This window comes from Cyprinodon variegatus, unplaced genomic scaffold (genome assembly GCF_000732505.1).
Source record: "Cyprinodon variegatus isolate N-32 unplaced genomic scaffold, C_variegatus-1.0 Scaffold1329, whole genome shotgun sequence".
Lineage (NCBI taxonomy): Eukaryota > Metazoa > Chordata > Actinopteri > Cyprinodontiformes > Cyprinodontidae > Cyprinodon > Cyprinodon variegatus.
This window is the reverse complement of record NW_015151782.1, coordinates 131,872-153,730: the sequence shown is the minus strand read 5'-3', so window position 1 is coordinate 153,730 and position 21,859 is coordinate 131,872. Positions and strand designations below refer to the sequence as shown.

Sequence of the window (21,859 nt, the reverse complement as noted above, 5' to 3'; positions counted from 1 at the left end):
CAATGATAAACAGAGCTTACCTAGGCAAGACACGTCTTCTGGATTGTGTTTGTAATATCCCGGCAGACACTGGCACTGAGCCGTGCCGCTGCTGTCAGTGCAGGTGGAGCGTTCTGCATCACATTGAGTTTTCTGAGCTTCACATAAACTCTCCACTGAAACACAGGTAAGAATTATTGTGAAAATCAAATAAAAGATTTATAACTAGACGCACTTTAATGGTAGTTTTAGAGATGACAATTGTTTTTTTCTAATATAGATGTTTTGTGATTCTGGGCCCAGAGAGCGCTCTAAAATATTTGTATAAAAAACTACAAACACTTAAAAAACTTACAGCACCGTCACATGACCAAACACTGATTCTAATGTGCAGGTGAGACTTTCACATAATGCAGAAGCATAACAGACCCTCAGGATGATAACACCACCACCATGCTTTAAGGTAGATACAAGTGTTTTTACTCTTAAAACTTCACCCTCTCTCCTCCAATCTTTCTTACAGCAGTTCTGGCCAAACAGCTCCTAAATTATTTTGTGCTTTAAAACTTTAAAACGGGTTCTTAGTTTGTACAATTCTGTAAAATGTTGGTGGTGTTGTTAAATCCTTAAAGACTATGATAAGTCCCGGAGGTTCCTGGATTATTCTCGATTGTTCGGACCACTTTTTTTCTTCCTGTTAGGGTTGCACAGTATTAACCCCCAAAACACATCAAAACTAGTTTTTCCATGAACAACTCTTGCTAACGTTAAGCTTCTTAATTAACTTTAATTGTATTTCCTAATGGAAACATATTAACTTTGCTGAATAGATATATATCGGTGGGAGAAAACTAACCCACTGTTAAAATAGGATTCTTGCATCGCTTTATGCCTGTATGAGTTGAATCCAATTCATCATGAATTCAAAGCTGTAATAAATTTTTTCATAAATCTATTCAGGATGTCGGAGTAGGAAAAAGTGTATTTAAATAATTCCTTAAAAAGGCAAAAAAAAAAAATAAATTATTTAGGTGCACATCCCATAACATTAATTGAAGATTAAACTAAAAGCTTTTGATAAACCCTGCCCCCTGGTGGCCATACTTATACCCTACAGCTACATTTGACGAACTGCTCAGAGTAAAACTCATAACAGATCAACACAGAAATAGAGAACAAATTGAAGTTTGTTGGTGATGATGATGATTATACTGGCAGATAAACTCACCGCGGTAGGACAGCTGATGCTGCAGCACCATTCTGCAGTGAGTCAACGAGGAGCTGCAGTTGCTCAGAGACATCTGGATGCTGTTGTACACTTCAGTAGTCGTCACATTGGTGGAGACGGCAAACATGTTGACAGCCAAGATTTGAACCCCGCCCTGCTCCCTATAAAGAACAATCCCAATGATTAGGATTTATTATTAATCTCTAAACCTAAAAAGGAAACATCCAAAGAATAGAAATGTAAAAGTTGAAGGCTGCTGCAGACTTACTTCTTCCTCAGTATTGAGCGGCTGTAACCTTGGAGCACTGATAACGAGATGTTAAGCTGCAGGATCATGCATGAGATTTATTAAATATCAAACATTTAAGGATGTAAGCAGTGTTGTTTTGATAGTGTTCCAGGGTGAAACTATTGAATATTGTAAAATACTATAGAGTGAGACTCACCAGCTGTATGAGCTCTCTCTGAATCTCATACATAGCAGACCTTTTTATTTGATCGTTTCTGTTGAAACTGAATGTTCCCAGAAATGTCTTTGCTATAAAAGGGGAAAAGAAAAGCCCACAGTGAGCAAACAGAGATAACTTTAAGAAAAAGGAAAACAGGACATCTTTATATTTCAGCATCACCTCTGCTGCACGTCCGTCCGTCCTCCAGATCGTAGCCGAGCGGACATTCACAGTTAAAAGAGCCTTTGGTGTTGATGCATGTGGTGCCAGCTGGGCAGGGGTCCTGCTCACACTCATCCATATCTGAACACAGTAGGTGCAAAGTTATAGGAGGGACTTCATCTGATATGTAAAGATCGCTCCATTACTTCAGTCTTCAGGTTTGTTTTGATGGCGTAACCATGAGCTCACCCTGGTTGCAGGTCGATCCTGTCCAGGCCTTCTGACACTGACAGGTGTACTCTGGTCCTTTATAGCTCACACAAATCCCTCCGTTCAGGCAAGGGTTCGACACACAGGGATTTCCTGACATTCAGAGACATCAAAGGGTTTAAAAATTAATTTATATCTTTAACTGTCGGCAAGAGGAAAGTAGAGCTACCCCAGGGAATGTCAGGACATGTCTACTACAGCAAATAAGAGTAAATAACACTGGTAGAAAATTTCTAAGTCTACTTTTTATAAAAATCAGGTAGGCCCTGTCTAAATTACGACTGTATGGAACTGGATCTGATCTTATTTTCTAGAAACTACTTTAGGTAATTTGATAATAATAATACATGAACAGGGTCACATGATGGGGTTCCTTAGATTTAGACACTTTTAGCAAAAAACGACATAATTCATCCTATACTACAACATTAACGCTAAAGAAGCAAGACTTGATATTTGTGTCACTTTACTTTAGTCCACTACAAACACTAAATTTGTGTGTCTAAAACGTACATGATTGCAAGGGTCACAGTTTACATAGTTTAATTCATTAAAGACAAAAGCACTTGATAAAATGTAATAAATAAATCCAAACAGCATTAGACTGTACAACAACCAAAGAGGAAAAACTAAAGTGTTATTATAGACTCAGCAGGGATGTCCCCATACAACTTTTTGATGTCCAATGAAACATTAAAATTGACACAATGTAAGCATCAATCATGCATCCTTTTATTAATTATTTTGTGGATTTGAATTAAAAAAGGTTTAATGAATTGATATTAATGAGAGTCAACAACAATGACAGGTATGAGAGCAACTGACCCACTGATTATTACCTTTGCAAAGGAACTCTGTCACTGTCTTGGTTCTGTTGTACTTTTCTTTGCTCGTTTTCTAGTTTTATTGGTTTAATTCCAGTTTTGTTGTAATTTCTAGATTTATGTTCTCATGTTTTTCTGTTGTCCTCTGTTGCCCTCTTGTGTGTGTTTGTGTTCCTTCCCCTTGGCTCCCTTGTTGTCTCCTCTCACACCTGCTCCTTGTCAGCTCGTTAGCCCTGCCTTTGTTTCTGTCAGCTATATGCTCTCCCTCTGATCTCACTCTTTGTTGGTTCCTTGTTGTTGCTGGTAATGTCATCGCTGTCATTGTCTCACCTCGTCTCTCCCTGGCTCCTTGTATGTGTTTTCCCTTGATGTCTCCATGGTTCTGGTCTGTTACATTTTTAGTTGGATTTTTGGAATGTCTTTGTTAACCATTTTCATCATTAAAACTACAAGTATTCACCTCAGTCTCTCTGCCTCTGCATTTGGGTCCTCTAAACCATAACCAAAACGTGACAAACTCATGTTTTTAGAAGAGTTTGTGTGTTTGTCTGTCTGTCTTTGCGCAGCATAATTTGAAAAGTTATTAACGGTTATTAACGAAATTTTTACTACAGGTTATATTTAAAGTTTCGGAATGATCCAGATCATGTGTGAGTTTTAGCCATAGGTTAAAGTCACAATATGGGGGAAGGTTTGCTGTTTGGCCGAGGTGTGCACTCTCATTGTGCTTTTCTGTTTAATCAATGGGTTAGATCAGAGGCCTCCAACCCTGGTCTTCATGCTCTACTGTCCTGCAGGTTTAAGATGGATCCAATACGAAAACACCTTTGCCAGAGTTGTAGACTTGCTGTTGAGGTAATCAGTCATTCAAATTAGCTGTGTTGGAGCAGCAATGACAGTAGATCTGGAGGACCAGGGTTGGAGACTCCTGGATTATATACATTTCTGCCAAAAGCAAGTTGTTTTTTTTTTTTTTTTTGCTTGATATCGGACCGATAGCCGATATCCATATCAGATCAGAACATCGCTAGTCAGCAAACTTCAGCATTCTGTCATCAGAAGCACAGCCTGAACAGAATAAAGGCTTTTCGAGGGCACATTAAAAATTAAAAGTAGGTTAGATTTTTTTAGTGGTTTCTATGTAAGGAAAATTAATATATATAAAAATTAAAAAAAATCAGACAACAATATATAAACCAAAATGCAACAGAAATTACCTCGACCAATACAAGGAAATATTAATATCATTATAGCCCTTTAGTGACCCCAGTGGCTCCTGCAGCGTCACTGTTTCTTTTATTAGTTCATTTCTATCATGTCTTATCCTTCTACTATAATTGCCACCAATTATTGTTTGAAAAAATATATTTATTTTATTCTGATGCTTAGATTTTTATAAATTTCATTTTGATATATTTATTGTGTTTCCTTTATCTCTGGATCCTTATACTCCTGTAAAGTTTAATTTATAATTTATAATCATTTATAATTTATTCAGCTTTAGTTGCAATTAAAAAAACATGCGTCGTCTTAAGGTATTTTAGAAAAACAGTCAATTCAATCAAATCATATGAACAGATTCTAAATCCATTCCAGCTGATTCTATTTTTCAAAGAATCCCATAAAGCTAAAGCACTAAAGTAATAAAATAGCAGTATAATTTTGACCAGAACTCATCAATTCAGTAAATCTTCTACATGTGAATCAGAGCATTGTCTCAAACAATTATAAACATGTCAGATTTAGTAGTTAGAGTTTAGAAAGCATTATATTTAGGGTGCTGATGACAAGTTATCTGCTCTACTGGATCTTTTAATGAAGGTTTTATTGTAACATTCCTGCTGAATAAAACCTGATTTCTCTCTCAGTCAGTGAGGATAAGAACATAGGAGCTGAGGAAGCAAAGGGGAAGCTTAACACAGCAAAGTGAGAGTCTGAAATCCTCAATAACTCACCGCGTGGCACTTTGGTAGTTTGGAAGGTGGTGGACCTGGTGGTCGCCTCCGCCTCTGTGGCTCCATCGGTCTGTTTCTTGGTGGTGGGCGGAGCCTCTGTGCTGCTGGCTGTAGTGCTGGGACTGTTGGTGGTTATGATGTACTGACTTTTTGTTGTAGTGAGTTTTTGGTGCCCTGTGGTCATCTCGGTCTGAGCGGTGGTGGCTTTTGTGGGGATGGTCATTTTAGTTGAAGGCCTCTGCGTTTGGCTTGGTGTCACGCGGACTGTAGGGAGCGCCGTAGAGGTCTGCAGGGCCGGGGTGGAGGCTGTGGTGGAGTTTGAGGTGGATGGGAGGGCGGTCTCTGTGGTGGACTCTGTGGTATAAGCACTGGAGGAGCTGCTCAGCATTGCTGCTGATGTAGCTGGCAGGGGCGGCACAGTGGAGGTCATGGCGGTGGTTGTAAAAGCAGTGGATTTAAAGGTGACTTCCACTGTTGTCTCTGATCTGAAAAAAAAATAGTTAAATCAGAAAAAAGTTTGTTTTTGAGCATTTGCTAACTCATCTCTGGATTATCAAAACTTTTCCACATTTTGCCAAATTATAAGAACACATTTCAGCGTTTTATTGGGATTGAATGAGGTGGGTGAGTAGAGGAAATTACAAATTTATGAACTGAAAGAAAAATTATGTTTTTATAATTTTTAAAATAAAAATCTAAAAACGGTCGTATGGATTTTGAATGACCAATTCAGTCAACACTTAAAAAAAACATCTTTGGTTTATGTTTTATATATATTTTGTCTGTGGGCCCCATCGAAAACAAATAGATTTCAAGGGATTATCCAATATTAAATACTTTCAAAAAACAGTATGATTCCTCATATTTCAGAAATTTACACTTTTTTGTAATTTTATGTTTAATATAATGTGTTTACCATGTACTTGTTTCCACTACACATTTATTCATTACTTACTGCTACTCAGTCACCAGCAGGGGGCGCCAATGGTCTGTGTAGGAACTGAATCAAGTGTTTGCATTGATTGGAATAAAAGGTTGAGTTATTATTTACCTTTCAGTGGCAGTGACTGGGACAGTGGAGAGGAAGGTCTCTGTAACCGTCCCTGGCATGTGTGTCTGTGACTCCAGATCAGATAAACTGCTGACTGTAGAAGGTACGGCAGTCAGACCTAAGCTCACGCTGCCCTCACTGGTTTGGGATGAAAGCCCCTCTGTGCCCTCCTGGTTCTGGGTGTTGGGGCTGTGGGCTCCAGTTGTCATCTCTGTGGATGATCTTTCACTACTTCCAGAATCAGGATCTGTCCCAGAAGCGTTTACAGGAACCTCTGCATACGAAGTGAGAGGAGGAGTGGAAGAAACAGGTGTTTCTGACTGATCCGTGCTGGGCTGCGTCACCCTGAGCGGAGGCGTTGAACCTGTGATCTCCTGAGATGTTAAAGAAAGCTGATGCTTGGTGGCATTAGGCTGTCCGGTTAAACCTGGGGTTCCATTGGCCCCTGCTGGCCCCTCAGTCTCTAAAGAGGTTCCAGTCACATGCTGCTCTGTTGTTTCCTCACCATTAGTCCTTGTTGCCGGGGCGCTCTGAGTATAACCCTCTGTGTCCGCGGGCCTGGGAGGAATACTCCAGGTGGACGGAGGCAGGAGGGAACTCGAGTCCTGAGTGAAGGCAGGAGAGGTGCTGTTGTTAGAGGAGGTAACAGAGAGCAGGGTCCTCTCCCCAGCACGGCTGACAGTGGTTGTGTAGGTGCTGCCAGTTAGCGTGTCCGTCTGCGACTCCGAAGACGTTGCGTCTCCCAAACGGAGCGTCGTATCCGGACTGTCCTGGGGCAACGTTTCATCCTCTGGCACCAAGGAATGGTCGTCCGTGGACACAGAGTGGGAGATCACTGCCATCTGGTTTGTGTTAGTAAGGCCGCTACTACTACTACTGCTACTACTAGTGCTACTACTACTAGTGCTACTACTACTACTACTTCTAGTACTACCACTATCACTACTACTGATGCTGCTACTGCTGCTACTACTAAAACTACTTTTACTGCTGCTGAAATCAGAGGTGGTTATAAAGGAGGAGGTAGGTGGCTCCGTGGACAGATTTGTGACATCTTGAAACTTGCTGCTTGTTTCGGTGAACACTTCTGTTTGCTCTGTTTCTGCAAATACAGAAAAAAAAGACCAACATTTAATATTTCTCAAGGAAAAAGTTGTATTTTCCACGTTTTATAGTTCGCCTTTGAAAGAACAGGTCATTGGCTCATAAAGGTTTAATAATATTAACTTTTTTTTTTGGCAGACTTAATGTTTGTCTTGTTTCTTGATTAGTAAACTACAATGGATGGATGATGGATGAATGAATAGGCATATGGAGTGGATGGATGGTAAATGGGTGCATGGAGGGTTTCATTAATGGATGAATGAAGGGTTGACAAATACATCAATATGTACAGAACAGAAGTGGTTTGATTGGAGCAATTTATTTTCAAAAAGACTTCTAATGGACTGACTGTATTTTTTTATGCAGGAATTTCCTTTCCTATCGGGTATTGGCGTCGTGTGGAGAGCAGGGTGTCTGCCACCCCGGGCCCCTGAATGAGACCCTTAACCCTACAATCCTCCATGGGTGCTACAGAAAGCTGCTCACTGCTCCCTTAAGGACGAGTTTGATGCAGAGGATGGATTTTTTTTAATGACACATAAAGGTGGTTCATATATTTTAAGTTTAGGTGTGAGTATTGGCATGGGTGTTGCGATACGACACTTGTCACGATACTTTGTTCACAGTATGATATTATCACAGTATTGCAATCTCACTATATATTGCAATATTTCTCTGAGTTATCAAATTAAAGGTATAGATTAAAAAAAGCGCATGTTTTTTGTGTTTTTCTCAAGATATTTTTTTTTTTTTTTTCTTTTTGTCCCTGTGTTTTTTGGTTTTTGTGTGTTTTTTTTTTTTCCTGTGTGTGTGTCTCTGTGGGGGCGGGGTCTTGTTTTTGGGGTATGGCTTTTGGTCTCGTGGTTTTGTGTTTTCACCCCCCTCTCTTATAGTTTTGCTGTGGGTGCCTGTTCACGCCCCTCTGCTCCCCAGTGCTCCCCCGGTGGCGGCCCATTGCTGCCCACTGTGCTGGGTTATGTGTTAAGTGTGAATTTTTATTCTCTGTGCTTTCTACTTTGTACTGTGTGGTGTCTGGTACAGCATTCGGGCTTCGGGGTACTCTTGGTTCTTGTTTCGGCTGTTTTCTTTTTTTTTTCTCTTTTTTTCGGGTAAATTTTTTTTTTTTTTTAAATTCGTTCTAGGGACTTGAAGGTTTATTTTCTTTTTTGGCGGCAAAAAAATCACGATATATCTCAAAATTGATATGTTCCCACACCGCTATTAAAGATGTTTAAAATCATTTACAGAAACCCAAATACACTGAAATGAAATCCTAAAGGTGTTGTGGATTTCGTTAACTCCCTGGAGTTTTTAATTAATAATTCAGTGGTGGCCTATAGCGGGCGCTCACCAGGTTGTCTGGAAGCTCGTTACGACTGCAGACGGTGAGAAGATGCTGTCAGGAGGGAACAATAACGGCTGTTTGGGCAGCAAAGTTTGGGTGGAGAGCAACTGGCTGCCAGTTTGTCTACTCTTAACAATGGCTTGAAGTCCTAAATATGGAAGTGGCTGTCTCTGCTGGGAATCTGCCATTTCCTTCCTAAAGCTGAGTGAGCAGAGGGAGATTGGCAGAAAACGGCAAAGCGTGGACCTGGGCGTGTTTTCATTGTTCAGAGGTCTCTTTTAGCCTGCTGGGTAAAATGGTTCAGTCACATATAAACACACTAAACACTAGCAGAAATGAAAAGAACGTGACAGCTGAGACAACACGGCTAATTTGGGGACATTTTTGTGGTGTTTAGCAGTTTACAGCTGAGAAATCAGGGCCGAAACGAAGAGGAATGGAATGCAGCCAAGGTCCCACCTAGAAACATGGATTTACACTGTGGCATTCACAATATGGAGTTATCATTTTACTGATTACTTTATTTGCTCAGAACAATGATGAGCTTAAACCTTAAATTATGTTATAAACTTTAAAATATTTTATTGCAGTATTTTAACCAGCCTAATTTCAATTGTCAAATAAAACCTAAATAACTCATCTGAGTGATATAAGTCCATTAAGAATTCATTTAGCAATTTACTAACTACCAATGCTTTATAATTATTATCACTCCTGACAAAGGTTTATTTTCTCAAGAGTTTTATTGTCATTACACTGTCACAAGTATAGAACAATTAAATTAGCTCTCTGCATTTAACCTATCCCCTTGGGGCGCAGTGGGCTGCCATTGTGCGGTGCCCGGGGAGCAGTGCAGGGTTAAGGGTCTTGCTCAAGGAGCCAGAGGGTCAGTCTCAGGGAGTGGGGCTTAAACTGAGAACCCTAACCACTAGATCACCACTCCCCAAAGCTGGCATTAGCGTGAAGGGTCTTGCTTAAGGACCCACGCTGGTAGCTCATCCCCTTATTCCCCCCAGCTGGGATACGAACCGAGGCTTCCTGTTTGCAAGACGGGTAACTCACCACTAGCCAGACGCTAGTAGAGATGAACAACAATCCTCACTGCAGGAATATAGCTCATCCTTTCATTTTAATGTTTAGATCGCACTGCAATCATTGGTGATATAATTATACGACTAATGCTTAAACAATTAATCGAATTTATCATGATTAATCAATTACTGAAATAATCTTAAACTGATTTGGCAAATGATTAATCAATACCTGGGGTATAGAGACTCTAAAAAACGGCTTTAGCTGACAGAGCAGTAATTATAAGATTGTGAAAAAATATATAAAAAAATTTGCATTTAAGTAAAAAAAAAAAACTTGAGTGGAAAAATGAGTTTCACCTGGTTTAACTTAGTCAAAAAAATCTTTAAGAAACATTTTGCTATCCGATTATTAATCAGTTAATTGAAAAAATAATAGACGGATTAATCAATAAGAAAAATAAATATTAGTTGCAGCCCTAGATACGACCAAACAATCAATATAAAATATAAGATATTTTATGTTGATGTTTAATTTGATTGCAAACGTTAGATATTATGCTAAGAGTATTGTTAAAACACTGAGTTCATCAAGGTGATACAATTCTAAAGTTTAGTTAAAGGTTTTAGTCAAACTTTTCACAACCTCTGTATATTCTGCCACTGCAATGAACTTTTCTGTCTTTTTTGTTCTTATGTTCTGTTCATGTGCAGGACTTTAATTTGCCTTGTTAATAAAATGTACTAACCTTATAAATTTCTTTCACATTCATTGTGTTTCATATATTACTTTTGTCCTGCGATAGACAGGCGACCTGTCTAGGGTGGACCCAGATGGATGGATGGATGGATGGATGGATGGATGGATGGATGGATGGATGGATGGATGGATGGATGGATGGATGGATGGATGGATGGATATTACTTGTAAGGTTAAAACATTTAAATAATAAAGGCTCTAAAATTAAACTTCTAGGAAGTTTAATTTTAGTAATTTTAAAATTAAACTTCTAGGAAGTTTAATTTTAGACCAAACCAATTTATCTCATTAATCTATTATTGAACAAAAAATGACATATTTTGGTACCGAATAATTGTTCATTTCACTCACAGACGGTAAAACATGTCATTTCCTGAAAGATAACTCAGTTTGTAGTTATTAAACCCTTTAAAGAATATATATTTATCTATACACATATACCTGTATTTTAAATATTTTTTATAATCAAAAAATTAAATAAACAAATGGAAAAACTAAGTTTTTTTTATATGTTGAAGAAAAGCATCTTTTGCTATCTTAGTCAAAAAAATAGCCAGCAGATGAATAGTTACAGCCTCAATTAACCACAAAAATAAGAAAAACAAGATAATCCATGATTTACATAATGAAGGTTTATCTTCTTAAACTGGCTACTTAAACAGACCTCTTGGCTATAATTGTTTATATCTGCAGTAAAAAGTCAATGATCAAAAAGCTGACAGCAGAAAGGCAGCCCAGTTTATGCCGTCACTGAACATGGTAACTATATATTTGTACATATGCTAGTCACTTTGCATGTTTGCTAAGCCACAACAAGGCTTTGCTTTGCTGGGCTACTCTATAAAGCTTGGAACTCAATGCAATTTTGAGAAAGATTCCTGAATGGGAAGTGAAACGTCCTCAAACTTGGAAAACAAAATCCATTGGTTTGTTGTTAAACTTTTTTTTTAACATATTTGTACATAGTTCACTTTGAATCTATCCATATATAATTCTCTTTTTGCATTTTTATGCATATAAATTATGTTTTTTTTTACCCTAAGGAGGCATTTGTTGCAAATCGGCACAATGTACATTAAGAAAGGTCTCTGCTCTCTGTCTTCTACTGCAATAAATGATTAATCTACTTCAATTCTGCCACATATTTACACCTTGGGGGTGAAAAGAAAACACAGTTAGTGTTCAGGGATAAACAGGAGTTCTTCCTCTGCTCATCTCTCTAGTCTTGTGTGGTCTGACAGCTTTTTATCTGGCCTCCTTCCAGGACTAAGACAGGAGCTCTGAGGGGGTTAGCATCGGTGCCACAAAAGGCCTCCATCCAAAAACTCAATAAAAAGAGGATTCAGAAGCATAACAGTCTGTCTGATGGGAGTCCATAGAGAAGAGAAAAGGGCCACCAGACTGTTTGTGTCAGTCTTCATATTTCATTTCTTGTCTCTAAACTAAACTCAAGATTGGAACGTGGTGCTGGCAGAAAGTGATGGACACTCCCAGATCACTGCTGTTTATCTCTCAGCTGTTGACACAGTTGTCAGTGTTTCTTCACATCTGATATCCTTCAGAAACTTCAGCATAGTCATCTTCTTCAATGACAGCTTAGAAAAGCCGGGAATAAACATATTTAACTAAACTGCATGAACATTTTAATGCCAGGTTAAGTTGGGACGAGAAAGTAGCAGGTTTTTGTTTTAATTCTGATGGGTATCTGTAGGTCATGACCTCAAAGCTGCATTTTATTTCAGCCGACAGTCCAACATCCCAGCTCAGAGTGAGGGCATCTGTGTTATGAAACTGGTTGGGACGGCTCCCAGTTGGACTGAATGTAACAGCATGAATCATAAAGGGTGTTAGTGGGAATGTACTGTAGGAAACATGAAGCCAAACCCAAGACAGGACAAATAAAACCTAAAATACATCCTTCTAATAACTCTGCCACAAATATTAACAAAAACTGCTGCAGAATGAACATCAATGCATTCAGCTTGTTAAGAAATATCACCCAAAATACAAAAAGAATAAACTCAAACGGTTCAATAAGGAAAGTCCTGTTACTACTTGGGTGACACCATAATAGAAAACATGCAAAAGCAGCATTAGCTATATAATCTGATAATGATGATTCAAGTTGTGACTACGTCACTTTTTCCTCAATCTTTTCAAAATGTTCCGTTCTTCATTATTATGTTCCCATAACTGTGACATTTTAACATTAGATGGCCAAAGTTCATCGAATGAGACAAACACATTCTTGATATGTAGAGTAAACACACGGTTCCTTATTTATTCAGGTTTTTCAAACATTGACATTGCACATAACTTGTATTTTTATATATTTCATAGCTCTAGCTCTAGAGATGCACCATCGGTTTGATACTGAAGAAAATTTGATGGTATTTATGAAAATTGGCTCAATCCTTTCAGGCAGATGAATTCAGTTTTTTGTTTTAATTTAGGCAAACATTTCTTTTGAACAGCAGAAGGTTTATCCTTTCATAAGAATCTGTCTTTAATAACAAATAAACCACAAAAATAAGTTTATTTGAACCCTTAAAGCTGCATATTTGTTTCCAGGATGGTATTATTCCTGTTAACATGATTTACTGTTTTTATGACTTCCTTTTTTGACCTTATAAAAACTTCAAATAGCCTTTTGGGATATAAATGTAAATGGTAAATGGCCACAGCTGCCCTGGGGCACACTGACAGAAGCAGGCCATGCTTCCTACAAATTCTTTTACAAATCTTTTTGTTGTATTTATAAAAATTAACACTAAAATGTTCTAAAATATTTAATGTTTGACCCAATGCTTCAAGAAGTATCCACCAACAGTTAACTATAAGTTTGGCTCATTTCTCCGCAGAGCTGGCGCCCCTGAATCTGGATTGTAGACCAACATTCTCACAGAGTTTCTACAGAACTAAGATAATAGCTTTATGAAGGAACATCAAAAAAGTGGACTCTTTTGGTCTTAAAGACATTTTTCTAAATAATTTTCTGCTCATTATTCATTAGTAAGACATATTTTTACCCAAAACTTTAACTTGGTTGCTGATTTCCTGTGATGCTGTTTCAATATGTATTCATCGCCTTTCTGTCTTTTCTTGTGAAAGCATCATTTTGTAAAATGCACGCATCCATCTTCCTGCAAAATACCATATATGAACGGCCAAACATCTTTAGAATCCTGCAAGCTTTCCCTCTTTTCCTCCAAATGTAAAGTGGTGATTAAAAAAAAAAAAAAAAAATCTAGCTCTTTAATAAAACTACTATCCAAGTCTCAAAAAATGTAAAATTCTTATGGTTCCTGGGTTCTTTCTCTCTGATCGACCTGTCCATGGCCAAGATAGTATCATATAAACTTTTCAAATTTTATAAAGAGAAAATGATTTTTTTTTTTGTTTGTTTGTTTTTTTGTTTTTCAGAAATATAAATTCTCTCACTCTGGCATTTAGCAGTGGAAACATTCTACCACTGCTATATTGATGAAAATGGGAAATAATAAAGAAATTTAAAAAAAGATTTCCTGTAAGCTTTCAGGTTTTAGATCCTCTTCTATACGGCAGGTATTTGGAAGCCGACTTTTGTTTTTAGGGATATCCAGACACAACTTTTTTAAAATTTCCAATATAGTGCCGATATTGACCCGACACATCAGCACGAATCACACAAACTATTTCTAACTAATTTTCTAGTAAAGAATTTTTTAAAAGGCTTAATCTAATGCTGCCCGATTAATCAATAAAATTCATTTGTTTCATTTTTTTGTGTGAAAGATTTTTTATTGGAAGATCTAGATTTTTTTTTTTATCAAATCAACTCCTTTTGTTCTATAGCTCAGAGTGACATCATCACTTTTTGTTCATAAATGAAACTGGCTCGCTGTGTGATGTAACCAGCTGGAAGCATTTAGTTTGTTATATTTTCATTGTTTGTTGTGAAACATGATTATTTTAAAAGCATGTTTAACAGCTTGAATGTTGATGTTAGTTAAGGTCAGCTCCTAGAGGGGATATTTAAAAAAAAAGACAGTTTTAGAAAGCAATATTTTTCATTGTTATAATGAAACTTATATGAGAAAAAAAAAGTTTAATCAGATTCAGGAGGACAAAAAATCAGAGATTAGACTCTAAGCCATATTGCCCAGCCGTGGTAAATCAGACAATATTATTCAAACAGAGAGTCAATTAGGGTTGCATCTAAAGATTCATTTTCAAATGGATTAATCTGTTTGATTATTATTTCCAATTAATTGATTAATATTTGGATACCAAAATGCTCCTTAAAGAAGGCTTTTTACGAAATCAAACAAGGTGAAAACTAAACATTTTCTGGATGAGGCATATTGAGAGACAAAAAAGATTTTTTCTATCTTAACTGCAAAATGTTTATATTTTTTTTTACAATCTTGGTATAATTGCTGCTCTAAGTGGGTTAAATCTGTCAGCCAAAGGTATGTTTTAGAGTCTCTATACTCCAGTTAATGATTTATCAATAATCAGTTAAACACGATTTTATCCGATTAGTTGAGAGTCAACAAAAAAAAGAGTTACATAACTTTCAGCGGAACTTGATAAATAAAGGTGTTTCTATCAACTTGCTTATATTGGAGATTTTAAATGCTGTTGGATATATTCTGATGAATTGAACTGATTTCTGATATCAATATCTGATCAGGATATTGATCCCTATTTGTTTTTAAACAGTCTAGCAGATAAAAAAAAAAGTTTTTGTTATTCTGAATTCTACATGTGCTTCATGTAGAAGAAATTTCCTTTTAAAATTCTCAAATCTGGAGATCTGAAAGACCCTCCTGCACTTAAATCAAAATCATTCAGCATGTTCTCCTTGCATGACCCTCATGTCTGCTAACAGAAAACACATTGGCTGCAGGGAAACAGAAGATGCTGCTGAGAGTGAAGTGATCTGAAGATTCAATATGTCGCTACCAAGTCTCAGCTACGTTTGGATTTTCATTTTATTGGTAAAACTGAATGAAAGGGACATATGAGAGATGAATCTGTCCACTTTAATAAATATAAAGCCTTTTAAATTCAGCTCGCTGTCCCTCCACAGTGAATAAAGATGAAGTTTTAACAGGTCATCAATAGAACTGTAAATATTGCATTTGTAGATTTTGATTATAAATATTCTAATATTTATTTGACTTATTTGATTGGATGTTAAACATCCAATCAAATAAGGTAACCTGTAAAAAATTTTCCCTGACAAAATCTAAAATTTACTGCAAAAGGCTCAAGGTGAAGAATCTCCGCTTTTTAAGCCACTTTAAATTTGGCCAGTAAATAAATAAACATAAATACAAACAAACAGTTTTCTTCAACATGGAAATTTTCTCAATCTCCAAGTCTTATCTAATGATTTCTGTTATAAAACTCCTGACTAAAATAACATATTTAGTTTAAATCTAATCAAGATGTTTATGTAAATTTTCTTAATAAACAATGTAGCTAATATATCCATTGCTTATAATTAGATTAGTTTAGCTTATTAAATTCCAGAAGACTTTAATGGGTAACATTTCATAACTTTTAAAAAGTCTTTTTTATACTGTAGAAGAGTTTAAATAAGTATTTAGGCATCATCTGATCAAATCTGTCTTAATAAAGTTTAATATTTGTGTTTTCTCATTTTTCACAAAAAAAAAATCTTTGGAAATTTAGTTTATCTGGAGAATCTGGTTTAACTATTATGTTTTTTCTATATTAAAAGGACATTTAAAGATTATTTCATTCAGAACTAAAGACTTTTATTTATTTAGGTCTATTTAGGTTATAGTAACAACTTTACTACCATCTACATCTACTATTCATCCATATATTAAGTCTCCCTGCTGCATCTTGAAGCATTCAATGATTTTAACCTTTAAATCTTTATTTTAATCAGTTTGCATGGTTTATTTCTATCCTCCAGCAGGGCCCTCTTCCTCTTACCGTGGCTCCTGGCTGCTGCGGTGCGTGTTTCTGCTGTGCGTGTTTCTGCGGTGCGGGAGAGCAGGAGGTCCCTCTGTGATGGGGATAAACTTTCGCTGGAGGATGAAGTAGAAGTTGCGCCGCTTTCTGCGCCGCTGAGTCCATCTGTTCCCGCTGAGCGATCCAAGCCGTCCGTTACCGGAGCGGTGCGGTTGTAGCCGGGGGTCCCAGCCCAGAGGGGCCCCGGCAGCAGCAGCAGCACAGACACACAACAGAGGAGGAGGTGATTCAAAAAGCACGTTTCCATGACTTCTTTCAGACCCCCTGAATCAGCGGCGAACACGAGTGGATTCCCGGGAGTCCTCCACCGGGGACACCATGGGACAGGCGCTCCGGCTGCTGGGGGGGATCAGATGGAAATGAGAGACTCCTGGAGGAGATCCGGAGGAGATCAGGAGCTCTGCTGGCGGGGAGCGGAAGATAAGAGGAGAGGGAGCAGCTTGTTATCATGCTCCTCCTCCTCCTCCAACACATTTAAACTCAGCCTGATTATTGCGCTTCCTGCAGGTGTCACAAGTAAAACCTTCAAAATGATCCTTAAAGCTGATGAGAAAACCTACTTCCAGACAGATTTAGGGATAAACCTTATTAAAGAGTTAAACAGAAAATAAAAAACATAAAAACACCTCAACTTTCAAGTTATAAAAGAAAAGTTCATGGAGAGGGGTTCTGTTGAGACTTTGTAAGCAGTAAACATCTTACCTGCTCAGGATGTCTACATTTTTTTCATTTTATTTACACTAAAAAATAAATAAATAATGCAACCGCTTTTTGCATTTACTTAATCATATTTAGTTACTTTAACACAACTGTTTTATGTCCTACCCTGCTAACATGAAACAATTGTGTTAAAGTAACTAAATATGATTAGGTAAATGCGAAAAATGTTTGCATTACTTTTGAAAAACTTAACACAAAACATCAGAATACTTTTTCTGCATGAATTCATCGAGAAAAAAAGATATTTAATCTGCGTAGTATGGAGGCTTAGACCGGATTAATAAGGCCAAACTTTAAATTTAACATCATAAAAAATTAACACCCTGTTTTAAAATCTGTTATTCATATATTAATAGCGGTTTTGATGTTTCCTAAATTGTTTCTGATTTTATCATTGTTTGTATAATGAATAAATCAATACATTTACATCATATTTGGACCAAAGACCGCAGTTATAAGTGATCATTTCTATCTTTAAATATCTACATTTAATTACATCTCTAAGGTATTAGATTTGGTCGAGATATGTCAGAGATTGCATCACTTTTTCTTTCATTTCTTCTGTCTCCTATAGCCGACAGATCCACACCAAGCATTTTCAAGACATTTTCCTTTTAAATAAACAGTACCATATATTTTGGTACACACTCTACTTTATATTAGCTCCAAACCCACTTTCCAATTAAAGAAAAAATATTCATGTCAATTTTCACTCCAAAACTAACCTGACCAAAAATAATCACATTTTTTTTTTTTTTTATAAATAATAAAACTTAGGCCTGCATTTAGATCTTACAGACCAAAATAAAATCTAAGACAATAAACTTTAAAAGTTTCTAAACTTTAAATACTCTGGAAGGATGATATCAGTTTCCTGAGATTTAACTCAATTTTATTTGGAAACATTTCCCCCTTTTGGATCAACGATGTGGCCTAAATGAACGATTAAAGTTCAAATAACACAGAGTGCAGTGATAGAATATATCAACTTTCTCAGGAAGCTAGAAATGTGTATGTTTCTTTTACTCATTTAAGGAAACTGATGAAACATTGAACGATGCCTTCACTGATCTACAGATCCATTTTCTTTATATTGAATTAACCTAGAACCCAAACATCCTGTGGTTTAAAGTTGTGCAGAACCGTCATGTTGGAGACGGAGCTCAGCTGCAACATGTCTTGCAGTGATGGAGAGATGGAGGATTATGAGAGGAAATAAGCAGCAGAAAGCATGCAAACATCCCCGAATTACAGGAACTAAATATTTACATTCAAGGTGAGAAAAAATGAGATAATTGTTGTGCTTGCAGATCATCATTTGGCCGCTGCTGTTGACACGGAGCATGACAGGAAGAAGGAAGAGGTGAGGTAATATACCCCCCTGTCAGCACTGCAGCTCAAAATCTACCTTAAACACATGATTTGCTAACATATAAATGGAATATCACCTAAAAAAAAAAGCATGTCTGTCCTTCTATTTGTTTATAAACAGAAGCTGGTGGTTGGGATTTGCAATTTATTTGTCTTAACTTTGAAAACTAATCAATGCACCCGAGAAAATAAGTTGCTTTTTCAGATCTAAAAGCAGCAATTTGCTTTCAGTAAGTTTTTTTGGGGGGAAAAAACGCTTCAAAAACCCAGAATAAACAGTACTCCAAATGATTCAAATAGTGTTTATATTTAATCATGTCATACATTTGTGAAATATTCATTGTAATACAAAAGATGATTGTGGGGAAAATCAAAAAACAAAAATTGTAACAAAATAAATTGATTTCTTAACTTAGTTACAAATCAAACTAAATGTGATGTTTAGCACCCAAGTATTTTTTTTGTCCCTCAAAAAGTCTTTTCTTTTGCAGAGTTCTAAGAAAAGCTCAGCTTTTCTTGAAAAATCCCCAGAACACAAGCTCAGCCGGTGAAAGTCTTTTCTACATAGGAAACATGCGCAGAGCGCAGCAGCATGAGGTACACTTTGTGGTTTGAGGTTTTCAGCCGATGACTTGTGTCACTTGCACGATGGTTGCACCACCGTGTCGGATTGGATGAACGAAGATTGGTGAAAACGGTGGCGTGAAGCAAAGTCGGTGTTTTCCTCAGTCAGCTGCTTGGTTTTGAGTCCAATTCTTGACAAAGATGGAGTCACTACTATCTCATCCCGAGGAGACCCTCTCTTCCTGGAAGATGAAGAAAAACAATGAGAAAGATGAACAAACATGGAGAAAAGTTATAATTTAGGCACTGATTAACATAAATTCAGGTATAAAGCTTCCTGAAACATCTTAGCTGAAGATGTTAAAAAAAGAGCCCCAAAATAAACTGGTGTTTAGTGACTTGTTGACATCCAGCTTCAACTCTTTGCTGTGGTTCTTTAACAGCTGAGGTTTAGAGATTTTCCCTGAGTGCCGTTGCTAAAAATAAACTGGGACCTTTTTCCAACCCAGCTGGTCACAGTTCAGGTAGTTTTAACCTTTTTATTTGGTGTCCTGACTGTAACAAAGTGAAAGTTTAATTAGTAGTTTCTCCTTTCAGTCCCTCGGCAGCAATTAGCTGCACACTCAGTCTACCAAGTGAGTAACTTTTGGACATCCCTCTTCATCCGTCTGGCCTGTTTGAACTCACACAATCCTGTTCCAGTCTGTTCTGATGAACCAGTTTCTCCTCCCTGATGGATGCTACTCCAGCTCTTGATTTACGTTGGGTAGCAGCACCAGAACGGACCCACATTTCATTCTTTACTCCTGGCTAAATCAGATTTTAGTTGGTTTTCGCCCATAAGTCCCTGTTTCAGACCTTTTTTGTTCACCTGATACAGTAAAAGTATCAAAGACATCTGCTGATGATGAACGTCTGGAGCTTTCCAGTGATGATTTATCCATACGAGGGAAAGGCTTTCATAATGGCTTTAATTATTTGAATCATTACTCTGGAGGGACAGGAAGGTTTCAATTAATATTTCCTGATAAATGAGGCTCAGTACAAATTTATTTTACTATTTTATATTATTTTTATTCTTTCAGTGTCCTTAAATCACACCGGACGAGAGGACGATATTTCTACTACAGTGGACCTTCAATAGACTTGGAATCATGTTGTACAGCAGGGAGGTGTTGAGCTGTGTCTGTAACAAAGCTGTGGATGAGCAGTGCAGGATGGTCTCTGTCATGGCTGCAGGTTGTCTTTGGTTTTGTTTTTGGAGATGCATGGTTATGCATGGTTGTGGAGAGAAGTGGAAACTCAGTGTCCTAGATTTTTGAAGATATTCAGGCCACAACTTTCTCTGTGCACTCCAGCTCTTTATAACAAAGTGTGAACTAGCTGAGTTTAGAGTTGGTTAATCCAAGTCAAAAGCTGTGGTTCTAAACAGGAAAAACAAGGACTGTTCACTGTGGATTGGCAACAACCTTTGTTTTTAGCACGAGAGTTAAACTAGTCTAATGTCCACAACAGATTTTAGACACTAGAAGAAGGAATGGGGTGTCATTTGTAGTCATTTGGGCATTAGAAAATCTGTCATGGTAAAGTAAGAGCTGAACCAATAAGCAAACGTCTTGATTCACAGACAAAAGTAACATTACATTCCTCATCTATGAACATAGCACATGAAAATAAAAATAAATAATAAAATAAATAAATGACATTGGGAAAAAAAATGCTAAAATAAACATCAAGAGGTATCCAGGACTTAGTAAAAAAATAAATAAAGCAAGAAGCTCTATCATCCGTCAAGAGCTCAAAATAGAACTAGTGCTTTTCTGCATGAAAAGGAGTCAGCTTATTTGAGCTAGATCAGATCGAGAACAATTTAAGGAACCTAATGTCCTCTTTGGTCTGGGAAAACCATTTAATCTCTTAAAATGAGCTGGAGGTGTTGCTAGGGAGAAGACTATCTGTGTTTTCCTTCTTGGGCGGGCGGGTAGAGGGATGGATGGAAAGAATTATCAGTGATTTACTAATCAATTATCTCCTTGAAATGTAATGCTCTAAGACTTTAATACACTTGTCATCAAATGTAATTATACTTAAATCAAGGTGCATAAAAAAAATACAACAGTATTCCTCATTTCTGTACTTTTAAAGTACAGATCCAATGTTTTATGATCTTTTCTACAATCAGAGATGAGTCTGGCTAATAACTCACAATATAACTGAAATACTTTATTCAAGAAAAGAAAATAGAAAATACAGTTTGCTTTAATCTAGTTTTAGCTTCCAATAAATCTAAGAGAAAAAATTTGCAACTCAACAATAAAACTACTAAATAATACCTGCAGAGGCGGCTGAGAACTGACTTCATCCATCTGAAAAAGCTGAACTGAGCTGCGATACCTGCAAATAGATCAAAATAGAAATAGTTCAGGCTTGGCTTAAAGGGAAACAACTTTTTGCACAACACTTCCTGAACTTCAAACTTCTTTAGAAAACTGTGATTACGGGTCTGAGACCAGCAAAGTTGCACCATCCACCTGTGGGACAAATCCTGACACTGGAGCTCAAAATTGTGTGGAGTCATTCAGCTACCACGTGTTGCAGTGCACAGATGCAGCTATTCAAGAAATCCTAAGCCACAACAGCTGCAAGGCCTGTTGTGTGGAGAAAGTGCAAGTGAAGCCTAAAAACAGAGGCTGCTGCTGCTGTAGATAAATATGAGCTGAACACAGAGTAAGCACGTTTAAATGCATCCAAGTTCCCTCAAGTGAAGAATATATTCAGAGAATCACATCACGTATAGTTCTGATTTCCATCAGGGTATCAGAAACAGAATAACTTTCTGCTCTGCTGCTCAAATAAATTACTTTGATTTTAAATCAACCAAAATAACTCATCAACTGAAGAAAAGAGTTAAAGAGCCATGAAATGAATGGATTGTTAGCAGTTGAAGCATAATTTCTCATTTCATGACAATCCAAGCTTTAATAGGAGTATGGCAACAAAAGAAAAACAATCTCTTGAAAAATTGGTTTTCTAAACTCTTTCTAAATTATTCTTA

The 21,859-nt window shown here is 37.1% G+C and overlaps 2 protein-coding genes across 2 annotated transcripts in view; both read right to left on the bottom strand.

Moving 5' to 3' along the window:
- Positions 1-16,546, bottom strand: part of heg1 (heart development protein with EGF-like domains 1) — a 20,743-nt gene extending 4,197 nt beyond the window's left edge. Inside the window, exons 1-9 of the mRNA XM_015402276.1 lie at positions 16,111-16,546; positions 5,919-7,020; positions 4,868-5,352; positions 2,068-2,181; positions 1,837-1,959; positions 1,654-1,745; positions 1,476-1,531; positions 1,208-1,368; positions 17-155 (exon numbers count right to left, since the gene is read on the bottom strand). Of these exons, the coding sequence (XP_015257762.1) occupies positions 17-155; positions 1,208-1,368; positions 1,476-1,531; positions 1,654-1,745; positions 1,837-1,959; positions 2,068-2,181; positions 4,868-5,352; positions 5,919-7,020; positions 16,111-16,396 (2,558 nt within the window). The 5' untranslated portion in view covers positions 16,397-16,546. The remainder of the gene's footprint in view (positions 1-16; positions 156-1,207; positions 1,369-1,475; positions 1,532-1,653; positions 1,746-1,836; positions 1,960-2,067; positions 2,182-4,867; positions 5,353-5,918; positions 7,021-16,110) is intronic.
- Positions 16,547-18,565: 2,019 nt separating this feature from the next.
- Positions 18,566-21,859, bottom strand: part of slc12a8 (solute carrier family 12, member 8) — a 30,540-nt gene continuing 27,246 nt past the window's right edge. The window contains exons 13-14 of the mRNA XM_015402279.1: positions 21,138-21,198; positions 18,566-19,046 (exon numbers count right to left, since the gene is read on the bottom strand). Coding sequence (XP_015257765.1) covers positions 18,878-19,046; positions 21,138-21,198 — 230 coding nt within the window. The 3' untranslated portion in view covers positions 18,566-18,877. The remainder of the gene's footprint in view (positions 19,047-21,137; positions 21,199-21,859) is intronic.